The sequence below is a fragment of the Staurois parvus genome, unplaced genomic scaffold (genome assembly GCF_062004578.1).
Source record: "Staurois parvus isolate SC_StPar_1 unplaced genomic scaffold, SC_StPar_1.0 ptg000276l, whole genome shotgun sequence".
NCBI lineage: Eukaryota > Metazoa > Chordata > Amphibia > Anura > Ranidae > Staurois > Staurois parvus.
In genome coordinates this window covers 9,239,513-9,251,986 of record NW_028318072.1, presented here as the reverse complement: position 1 = coordinate 9,251,986, position 12,474 = coordinate 9,239,513, and the positions used below count along the sequence as shown (strand labels likewise).

General features: G+C 39.7%; 1 protein-coding gene across 2 annotated transcripts in view; it reads left to right on the top strand.

Annotated features, from left to right (window-relative positions):
• SLC23A2 (solute carrier family 23 member 2) overlaps nucleotides 1-12,474 on the top strand; it is a 223,365-nt gene that overhangs the window by 171,862 nt on the left and 39,029 nt on the right. For both annotated transcript variants that reach the window (XM_089681738.1, XM_089681739.1), the window contains 2 exons: nucleotides 4,713-4,780; nucleotides 8,425-8,606. In XM_089681738.1, the coding sequence (XP_089537864.1) occupies nucleotides 4,713-4,780; nucleotides 8,425-8,606 (250 nt within the window). The remainder of the gene's footprint in view (nucleotides 1-4,712; nucleotides 4,781-8,424; nucleotides 8,607-12,474) is intronic.

Sequence of the window (12,474 nt, the reverse complement as noted above, 5' to 3'; positions counted from 1 at the left end):
GACAGACTTCCCTCTGTCAGGCTGAGGGAGATGTGGGTTCCCATTGACTAGGCTATTTAGTTGCCCCTGATTGCAGTGTTGTAGATATATTGCTATTTTCTTTTCATGGTTTTAATAGTAAGCATATCAGTTATAGGCATCCTGTGTGTGCATGACAGGTGGAGGAATCACAAGACTTCAGCTGGCCATACATGGATTGAAATTTTCATCCATTTATGGGCAAGCTGGTTGTACACAAGTTGATTTATCGATCGACTTGTGTATCACCGACCTGTCATTTTTTTTTCCAGAGCAATTAGCGCTGCCAGCTATAGCCAGCAACACTAATGATTGTGTTCTGTCAGCAGGGAAGGCTCCTCTTGGAAGAACACAATAACTCTGCAGGAGGGACTTCAGCATTTTTCTTCCTTCCACCCACTTATGGTCTGTGCATACTGATCGACTTTCTGTACAACCAGGGTGCCCATACATGTATTGAAATTCGGCCAGTCCCTGCTTAACCGGCCTAATTTCAATTCATGTAGGGCCATCAAGAACTCACCCAAGACGTTTATGCAGTACTATGACTCACAAAACAAGTTGAGTTGAGCTGGCCATAAACTGGTAGAAAGTCTTGGGAAAGAATGTTCTAGAAGTTTTTCCTAATCATTAGTGGGGTCAAACTGACATTCATTCTCAACCGCAGTGATGAGAAAATTTGAAGGAGCAGGATAGAAAATTTTTCTCAAATGAACGAATTTCAAACAGTGTATGGGGTTTTCATTCAGTAAAGTCCTTTCATTCCAAAAGCAAAGGAAATCTTTTAAACAAGTGAAAGTTCTGAGAATTTATGTATGATTTTTCCTAAAAATTATTGTTTAAAATTCTTCCATCTATGGCCAGCTTTAGCTGTGTGCTGCAGGGTAATTATCCCTAGAGAGCTGTCCATTTGCACTTTTTATTAACCACTATTTTGATAGTAGAGAAGAATTAAAGTTACAGTAAATGATCTTGACTCCGTACAAGTTCACAATCTGACTTGCAGAACATGAAGTGTCGGCATCACTGCCTATAGCTGCACTCAAGCAATACAGGTTAATACACATATTTTGGAGATGGTATGTCTACCAGACGGTCGTGAGGTTTAAAAAGAAACTTGATTACTTTTTGATTTATTCTTTTTTAATTTTTTTCAAGTTTTTAAACACTTTTTATAATAAATATATACCTGTGTAGTCTCAGATCACTGAATATTAATTAAAGATACTGTATGGAAGACCCCGCTTACTTTGAAGGCTCTGTTTGTCTGATTAAAACCTTGGAGTAAAGCTGGTCACACATGGTTCAGTTTTTTCATTCAGTCAGCAGGCTGAAAAAAAAGAAAATACTGAACCGATTTCCCCATCCACAACTTTGAGGTGGGGAACAGGTGGATGATTGATAGGTCGGTTCCCTCCATTCATAGACCACATTTCATTAATAGAAGCTGTAGTACGGCTTCTATGAATGGAAGAGCTGAATGAAAAGCACAGGCACAGTTTGACTGTCTTGTTGACAGCCCCTTAGTTGTTATAACCCCTGCCACACAGATTCCGGTGGGGTGGGTCACAGGCAGAGGAGGATTTGAACTCAAGTTGAATAAGCACAAGGGACACGTCCTACTGACTGTAAATTATGTCCCTAGTGCTGATTTTTTTATTTTTTTTTGTACTTAGGCTTTACCTTTTTCTTTATACAGTATTTAAAGCCTGACACTGCCCTGTATACAACTCCAACCTCACAAATGGTCATTGAGCCCACCCTTTGCTTTAAAGAAGCCAAGTTTGACTTTTAGCCCTCATGCACACTGGGTGTTTTAAAAATGCCAGTAGCCTTAGCTGTATAAAGTCACATTAAAAATGTTTTTCTGCATTTTTTAGCATTTTTGCATTAGTGTTTAGGCACTTTTTTCCACGTTTGTGGTTTTTAGAGTTATTTACACAAAAAAACACAAATAAAATTTTTACTAGAAAAAAAACGCCGGGTTGCCGTGTTTTACTACGTTTTTCCATGTTTTACTACGTTTTTCCATGTTTTCCAGCGTTAGAGCGTTTTTACAGCTAAAAAACTCTAGAAACCCACTAGTTCTGGGTTTTTTTCCATCCAAAAAAACACCTCTGACAAAAAACGCTGATTAAAGCCTACATGAGCATGGACACATAGGATAAAATGCTGGGGAGTTTACTGGCTGTAAAGAAAAACAAAAAAAAAAACAAAAGCCAAAAACAGCAGCTGTGAAAACGTCCAGTGGGCATGAGGATTTACAGGAATTCTAGAGGTTTGCACTTAACTACAACTCTTTATATTTTTGGTCTGTCAGTATTTATAATGTGTTTTTTTTCTGTTTGTGCATTTTTTGATCATAACGGGCGTTACCCAGATTTACTTTAGGGACTCTTTTTCACTGAAGCATCTTATGAATGCACGTGTTTCATGTTCATGCTTTGAAGAGTTGCAATTCTAATAGTTCTTAGTGGTAAGATTGATACATGATGTCCATATATTGAATGAAGTAGATGTAGGTGTAAACATAATATTGCCCTTTTTGTCTTCTAGCCTGCTTGTTCTGAAGTATGGTCCCTGCAAAAGTCAGGCCTGACTTTAACCACCTCCCGTCCGGCCGTTGTATATAAACAGCCAGACGGTGGCAGTGCAGGGTCGGGTGGCCATTTATAAACTGCCTCCCCACACCCTGCTTGTGCGCGCTTCCTGGGAGCGCGCAGCACCGTGATCTGGTGCCCGCTGTGTCCTCCGGACACAGTGGAACACCGATCGTCGGACGGGACCTCTGTACGAGGTCCCGATCATGTGAACTGCTAGAGTGACAGTATGTAAAAAAAATAAAATAAATTAAAAATAATAAAAAGAAAAGTAAAAAAAAAGTTTAAAAATTATAATTTTTGGTTATGAACTAATTTGGGATATTTTTTTTACTAAAAATATAACGGAATAAATTTTAGCCAAGATTTATGATGAAATACTATTTATTTGCAAAATGTTATAAGAAAAACACTTGTTTTCAAAATTTTTGGACTTTTTAATTTAGATAGCAAAAAAAAAAATCCCAGTGGTGAATAAATACCACCAAAATAAAGCTTTATATGTCTAAAAAAATGCTGAAAAATTCATATGGGTACAATGTTGCATGACCGCGCAATTGTCATTCAAAGTGTGATAGCACTGAAAGCTGAAAATTGGCCTGGACAGGAAGGAGGTAAAATTGTCCGGACTGGAAGTGGTTAATAACTTCATCAGGTCATACAACTTGGATGTTTTTCACAGTGTTTAGACTTTTAAATGTTTTTTCGGATATTCTTGGGGAACAGATTTGAGTTTGCTATGGCCAGATCACTAAACAATGAATAGTACTGAGCATAACGTCTTGAGTATTATTGTCTTTAATGTCCGTGTGGACTTATAAATCAGTGTGACTTTTATCTTTTATTTGTGTATTCTACATATTCTCTCACTATGGCCTGTGGATGGAAATGGGGAAATAATGTGCTCATGGAAACTGGTCAGAGGTCAGGACGACTTATTATGAACCCACCCTGGGAATCATTTCAGTGGGAAATTCCAGTAATTAATTTTTCATTTTTTTGTTTGGATGCTCACGTAGTTGGAGGTCTCTTACACAATACTCCCTAGGATGGGCTAAATATAGAATCAGCAAATGTATATACATTAGCTTTCATTTCCTTCATTCCACTCATTCTTTTTGTGAGCTGTAGAATGAAAACATGGTAGTAAGTTAGTACAAGCAACAGCTCTGAGACCCATAGAAATGTAATCCACTATTAGCTGGACTGACCTTCCTGAACCAGTATATAACAGAAGCAGATTATTGTTGGACTGGTACAGACTCGTATGCATTCATTTCACTTTTTCTTCACAATTCTTGGCTGTTTGTTCTCTTAAATATATATATATTTTTCACCAGCCAATTCTGTTATTCAGCCAGCCCTGCCAGACAGCAAAGCCAGGTCCTCAACTTTCCTGCAAGCATCACTGCAGTTAAAGTGTATGCCAAAGTATTTTTTTCTAGTTTTGATTAGAATTGGAAAGGATTAGAACCCCTTTTGGGTTTTTGCTGCAATCTTGGCTACTTTAGAGAGATTTACCCTCACTTCCCATCTTGCCGACAATGGTTCCACCAAACAGGTAAATTATGAAACAGGGACTCAGAAATGGAAACCTGATGAGTTCTAGCCTTTCCCTAGTCTAATAAAAAGTAAATAAATAAAAATAGGTCTGGGTTACTGTTAAAGAGTTTTTCCTCACTTCCTGTCTGGTAAAACATTATCAGCATAACAGGAAGTTGGGCTAAATCTTAATAATGGAGACCCAATAACCGTATAAAAGAAAAGACACTGACAGGGATTCTAACCCTTTGGGCCCCCTTCTGCTGACTGGACTGTCAAGGAGCAGCAGCACATTTATAAGGTCACTTTTCACAAGGTTATGCTGGAACAATTCTCCGTCTAAAATCAATTCCATCTGATGGGAGTTTGTTAATAAAAGACTTTTATGTTTCCTTTTGACAATCTCTTTTGCATTTGTCAACGAGGCATTTAATTCAATAGATGGAAGGGTATTCTCAAACTAGGCCAATGAAGTTTTTATTATCCAGTAGGAGGATTAAAGGTCATTCCTAATTAGGAAAGGGGCTAACCTTTGCTTTGCTTCTGTTGCAGATATATTTATTTCTAACGGAACAGAGCTGCTTCACACAGAACACATATGGTACCCGAGGATACGGGAGGTACAGTATCCAAATTGACTCACATGGCAGTGCTTTTTAATAGGTGTTCAGAGTCATGGAATTTGAAAGGGGCATTAAACCCAAAGCCACAAAAGGAATATTTTGCAGCTTTACAATCATTAGATGTGGTAGATGCATTAGTTTTCTTTTTTTAGGATTTTTTGCCCCTCTGTTTTCCCATGGTGATCTGGCCAGTAACACATCTCCTGTATTAGAGACACAGTGCTGCATAAAGGAGCACAGGGGGCAAATTTGGACAGCAGCATTATCAATCTGCGGGAGGAGGGGAGTGTGTTAGATATACTAACAGATTTACATATACCAAAAGATTGAAGCATAACTCCAGCTAACACTTTATAATCAGTTACAACATTTTTTTGTTTTCCTTTTGGGATAAAGGGTTTATATAAATAAATTTAAGGTGATCATTTTAAGCACCCCTACCAGTGTTAAATGATTTGAATCATCCCTGTAACTACAAAACAGCTTGTTCTATTCAAAAACAACAGACTTACTGGTTGGATCACCAGATGAAAATAAAAAGAAAGACAGCCTAAAAAAGGAAACTAATACAGCCATCACATACAAGAATTGGTAAGCTGCAATATAATAAATATTTGCTTTAAGATTTAATACTGCTTAATGTGTTATTAAACTCTAATATTGAAAAAGCTTATAGTGCTGCAGGTCTCAACACCTACCAGATTTGCTGTGGATTTTTCTTGCAAAACTTGTAGTTGCTTTGCATTTCATCTGGGAATGTGTACTCTCTACCCATTGTTTTGGGGAGCTCCAGTGGTATATTCTGTTTTTTTGCCACCCTAGGCAACACCAAAAAATTAGGCCCCTCTCCCCCCAATAAAAAACAAAAAAAGGGGGAGAGAGGGAAAAAGCAGTCGGCCATCCCCGAAGCCACAGACAGAGAGATGCGTTCTTCCAGCAGTCTCCTGCACCTCTCCGGAATTAAAGCAGCCAGCCTTCCCCAGTGTTGCCCTTGTGTGGGAAAGAGATTTGGCCTCTACCTGCACCCTCCAGAGAGCCGCAGCCTCTCTCATATCCCATGGCAGAGCTCAGGCAATGCCTCACCTGGTCCCCTTTTTCTGTCACCTGCCACGTGAGTCCCTTTTTCCGGGGGCAGCGCCACCTTCTGAATAATGCCACCCAAGGCCTTGTTCGCTTCGTGGTGAGTACGCCCCTGGAGGCTCCATTCCTTTGTAGAATTCCATGGAGCTGCCTCTGTGTGTACGCTCTCAGCTGGGACTAGCTAGGTCAGGGTCAAAGGGCAGGGTCTGTGTTCTTTAGGTAAAATTACAAAAAAAAAAAACAAAAAAAAAAAAACCTTTTTTAGCGTCAGGATAAAAAAAAAAAGCAAAATGCACACTATTGTTTCTGGGCCCTACTATGGGTAAAAACAGCAAATATACACATGTAGTATCACTGAGATTGTCAGGAGAAGGAGAATATCCATTATTTACCTCCAGATGGAAGCCCAATTTTCCCTGAAAAGAACAAGCTATACTTCATCTGGACTTACTAAGTAGTTGTGATTATAAGTACAGTTTTACTAACACATGCCAAAGTATCCAGGCATCAAGATTTGTTTTACTTTCATTCTTAATAGATTAGCAATAATAAAATCTTAATAATAGGACAGCTTAACAATAATAATCAAAAACATATATTCGATTTAAACAATAAAGGACTCAGTATTTGGAGCATGGTGGCAGAAATGGACCAGGGGTCTATTTCAGCAAACTGTTCTCTTTAAAGGGAATACCTACCATTGATCACTTGTTTTTTAACCACTCTTGTTTTTTTTACCCATTAGGAACCAGAGCACTTTTGTGAATGTAACTATGTAGCAATCAATGTTTCAATATCTGTGACATCTCCCACATTTCTAAAGGCTAGCTTTAAGAAGGATTAAAGAGTTTGTGGTCATATGACCATTTCAATCACAATTGGAGTCATTTGGCTTGTGCACTCTCTCCCATTGTAATGGCAAAATGATTAACTATGCTGGCAGAGTAGGCTGCTTGTTGGCTTCAAATCACCCATTTCCTAAAATTTTTTAGTTGCAAGCTGTTCTAATTAGATTATCAACAAATTATGATGGACATTCCCACTTAGATTTTGATTTATGTTGCCCTGAATATAACTAGTTTTGTGAGCTTGAAGGCAGAGTCTGTGTAAATTTTTTCAGACACACCTATGTAATTTGTCATCTTTCTATGTGCTGATTTATGCTGTCATGTTTCAGAGTGCATGCCATTTTTTCAAATGTTTTTGACATGCTTTGCAGCATTACTTTTATGTGTTTTTGCATTCATGTTTCCAGGGAGAGTGGGGTACCTCATGTATTGTAATGCATGCACCCTACATTTTATTTGCAGTTCCATTTTCATATATGGCTATACACCAGCCTTAAAGCTGTAGTAAATCACCACAAAAAAAAAGGAAAAAAAATAGAAAAAAGAAATCAGCCCCTGCAGGTTTAAGTCATAAGCACATTATGACAGACTTACTTGGAAATGGAGCCTTCCAGCATAGTGCGGTCATGGTTCCTGGGCGCATCCATCTTCACCCAGTCTTCTTTCTGGGTTTGCAGACTCTGGCTGTATGAATGGCCGAGGCCACAATGACGTCACTCCCATGCATACGTACGGGAGCATGGAGCTTTGAAGGTACGGCACAGGTATGCCATCCCTTCAGAGCACATGCACCAATGACGTCACCCGCTGCTTGCTGTATGAATATTTTATTTATATATATTATTTATTTGAGGTACTTATATAGCGCCATCAATTTATGCATCGCTTTACATATATATATTTTGCATTCACATCAGTCCCTAACCCTCAAAGGTCCCTAACTTAGATTCACACGTACATTGACCAATTTAGACCGGATCCAATTAACCTGCTAGCATGTCTTTGGAGTGTGGGAGGAGACCAGAGTACCTGGAGGAAACCCACGCAGGCACAGGGAGAGCATGCAAACTCCAGGCAGGTGGTGCTGTGGTTGGGATCCGAACCAATGACTCTAGTACTGCCAGGCAGAACTGCTAACCATTTAGCCACTGTGCTGCCCGTGCAAGTTTAAGAGATATTCACTGTAGCTACAGGTAAGCCTCATTATAGGCTTACCTGTAGGTACAAGTTAAAAAGTAGACTCTTCTTCCACGTTAAATAACCTTTTAAACCAGTGGGATCTCAAAAATAATTTTCAGGTCTCAGGGAATCCTAACCAAAGCCAGTTCATTGGGGGTAAATGGCAAAAATGCTCCTTACTTTAGTGGTCTGTAGAAAAATGCCATCATTACAGTGGTGGTCACAATACCACCCTTCCAGACAGCAAAACAGATAATTGATGTCATGCTGCTGGCTTTGCCAAGAGACCTTGGTCCTGGAACTACACAGCCACCCACAAATGGGAGGTCAATCAGCCACAGCTCAAGGAACCTGTAGCTACTTCTGGAGAAACCCTAGTTGGGAATGGCTGCTATATACTATAGAATGGTCTCATCTTACATTTTGTGTCTTTCTATATGCATTTAATTTAACCAGAAGTGCACATGTACTAACTGGAGCACACTCAACAGATACAGTATTTTGGTGACCTAATTATTTTTTAATTCAATATAGATCCAAGGAGCCATCATCATGTCCTCACTTATAGAAGTGGTTATTGGATTTCTCGGCTTACCTGGAGCTCTCCTGAGATATATTGGACCACTAACGATCACCCCCACAGTGTCTCTTATCGGTCTGTCTGGTTTCCAGGCTGCTGGGGAAAGAGCGGGCAAACACTGGGGTATTGCAATGCTGTAAGTAGTAATGCTTTCTGCCTTAACAATAGTTGTGACTGAACTGGGAAATGTGCAATGTAATGATGTAATGGGCATGTGGAACTGTAAAGTTGTTTTTCCCTCTTTGTAGATCAGACATAAAAGTGTTGATGTGCTGCATTTATTTTCTTGGCGTGGGAGTGTTAATGTGATTTATTAGCATAAACGTATCAGAAACCTTGACAATCCAAATGGTGCAGACCATTATGAAATTATATAAAGCTCTTACTTTTTTACTTTAGGTTGACCAGTAGGTAGATGGAAGTGTTGGGGCCAAGCCCACAAGCAATACAATGGCTTCCAACAATCTTCCTCTCTGTGGGTAGCCTGAAAGTTAAGGTATTTCAAAATGATTGAGGTTTATAGGAGAGCAAGTAATTATGGAGATAAAGGAATATAATTAAAATTTCATCTTATGGGGGCAGCCTTTAATCCACTTAGGCCTTATTCACATCATGTGTAGAGACATGAGTTTTTTCTGCACGTGTCCTGCAAGGGCACAAAAAAAAAAAATTCCCCTACTATATAATGTCATAACGTGCTAGTATGCAACGCATACTAGCACATTATAAAAGACTTACCATAGAATGAAGCCCTCCAGCGCCACGCTGACACTGCTGACAGGGCTTCCATCTTCACTTGGTCTTCCTTCCAGGTCCGCGGGCTATGGCCGCTTGATTGGCCGAGATGTGATGATGTCACTCCCAGCCGCAGCACAGAGCTCTGAACGATGGCACAGGTATTCTGTTCCTTCAGAGCACGTGCTGGTGACGTCTTTGGCTACAGAGGCACTGAATATCTCCTAAATGGTGCATTTTTTGGAGACCTTCCTTGTACCTACAGGTAAGCTTTATTATAAATATTATTATATGTAGGTACAAGTGTCCAGTGGGAGTTTACTTCCTCTGTAACAAAGATTTGTTCACATTTATGATAAATGAGAGAATACTTAAGCTGGAATTGTCATCAGGCAGACATGAGTGCTAGCCCTAGCTGCTGAAATCTGAAAAAAGCAGAAAGAATAGTGTCCTGATTTCCTTCCATGGTAACAGGTTGGGATGCTGATGTGGCTTCAATGTTCTCACACAAAATCATTTTCAGCAAAGTGGACTTAAAATTTTTAGAGGTATCTTAGGCCTCAAAAAAGTCTCACATCTGGGAAAAATAGATATAGGTATTTGGCTGGTTAGTGGCTGTTTATAAAAATGAAATGATTTATTTGTGTGTGATGTGCCCCCTCTAATTTGCATTAGTGCCCTGGTCACGTGTGCCCCAAACTGTCCGTGTATCCTGATCGGTCCTCATTTTTAACTACAAAAACAAATTAAAATGATGCAGCTAAGTTTGCAGAGTAGATAGGCTTCTTGGAAGCTTCAGAGTATGATAAATGTACACATATTGCTCTCCATCATCAGGAAGTTAAATACAGTCAGGTCCATAAATATTGGGACATTGACACAATTCTAAAATTTTTGGCTCTATACACCACCACAATGAATTTGAAATGAAACGAACAAGATGTGCTTTAACTACAGACTGTCAGCTTTAATTTGAGGGTATTTACATCCAAATCAGGTGAACGGTGTAGGAATTACAACAGTTTGCATATGTGCCTCCCACTTGTTAAGGAACCAAAAGTAATGGGACAGAATAATAATCATAAATCAAACTTTCACTTTTTAATACTTGGTTGCAGATCCTTTGCAGTCAATTACAGCCTGAAGTCTGGAACGCATAGACATCACCAGACGCTGGGTTTCATCCCTGGTGATGCTCTGCCAGGCCTCTACTGCAACTGTCTTCCGTTCCTGCTTGTTGTTGGGGCATTTTCCCTTCAGTTTTGTCTTCAGCAAGTGAAATGCATGCTCAATCGGATTGAGGTCAGGTGATTGACTTGGCCATTGCATAACATTCCACTTCTTTCCCTTAAAAAACTCTTTGCTTGCTTTTGCAGTATGTTTTGGGTCATTGTCCATCTGCACTGTGAAGCGGCGTCCAATGAGTTCTGAAGCATTTGGCTGAATATGAGCAGATGATATTGCCCGAAACACTTCAGAATTCATCCTGCTGCTTTTGTCAGCAGTCACATCATCAATAAATACAAGAGAACCAGTTCCACTGGCAGCCATACATGCCCATGCCATGACACTACAACCACCATGCTTCACTGATGAGGTGGTATGCTTAGGATCATGAGCAGTTCCTTTCCTTCTCCATACTCTTCTCTTCCCATCACTCTGGTACAAGTTGATCTTGGTCTCATCTGTCCATAGGATGTTGTTCCAGAACTGTGAAGGCTTTTTTAGATATCGTTTGGCAAACTCTAATCTGGCCTTCCTGTTTTTGAGGCTCACCAATGGTTTACATCTTGTGGTGAACCCTCTGTATTTACTCTGGTGAAGTCTTCTCTTGATTGTTGATTTTGACACACATACACCTACCTCCCTGGAGAGTGTTCTTGATCTGGCCAACTGTTGTGAAGGGTGTTTTCTTCACCAGGGAAAGAATTCTTCGGTCATCCACCACAGTTGTTTTCCATGGTCTTTCGGGTCTTTTGGTGTTGCTGAGCTCACCGGTGCGTTCCTTCTTTTTAAGAATGTTCCAAACAGTTGTTTTGGCCACGCCTAATGTTTTTGCTATCTCTCTGATGGGTTTGTTTTGTTTTTTCAGCCTAATGATGGCTTGCTTCACTGATAGTGACAGCTCTTTGGATCTCATCTTGAGAGTTGACCGCAACAGATTCCAAATGCAAATAGCACACTTGAAATGAACTCTGGACCTTTTATCTGCTCATTGTAATTGGGATAATGAGGGAATAACACACCCCTGGCCATGGAACAGCTGAGAAGCCAATTGTCCCATTACTTTTGGTCCCTTAACAAGTGGGAGGCACATATACAAACTGTTGTAATTCCTACACCGTTCACCTGATTTGGATGTAAATACCCTCAAATTAAAGCTGACAGTCTGCAGTTAAAGCACATCTTGTTTGTTTCATTTCAAATCCATTGTGGTGGTGTATAGAGCCAAAAATGTTAGAATTGTGTCGATGTCCCAATATTTTGGACCTGACCGTAACTGTGTTAGTCCTGATCTGTATGCTTTTTGGATAAATGCGTTGACTGTGTTAATGTGTGTGTGTGTGTGTGTGTGTGTGTGTGTGTATATACCATATAACCGTTTCCTGAAAAATATGGCATTGTGACCATTAGATCTCCCTAATCCCACGTAAATGTCATTTGTCTGGGAAGTTCAGCAGAATGTCAGGTAACACTATGCAAATATTAACGGATTAATTAAAACAGAACCTTGAACAAATATTTGACAGACGAGCATTCTGTGTTTTAGAAAGTCATTACATGTATTTTTACCTACAACTTGTATATGGATATGTTTGTGTTTTGACACGTGTAAACGCCAGAGCTCAGATTGGGAGAGGGAGGGCTAAGGCTTTCAGCCAATCAGGGGTCTGTTGCTTGACAGAGCACTGAAATTATTGGAGGGATGAGCACAGGTTTGAGAACAGGCTGTGTGGATTAAGGAAGCAGATGGACAAGTTCCATTACCATGAGGGAGGGTGTTGAACTATGAGCACAGAGTAGGGCTGCATCTATAAGCATACATTTCAGAACATTTGTATGGGACTGATACGGAGATTTTGGCATTGTCCTGAGTTTCTTGTTTTTAATCTTAAATTTTTGTTATAAATGATAGACATCATAGATATCAGCTTCATGCATGCTCTTCTTGAGGGTTTTTTTTAATTGAAAAGTGTCATGTTATTTGCAGGCATGTATGTTTATCTATGAAGGTGACAAAAAGGACACATATTGCACCCACTGTTCTA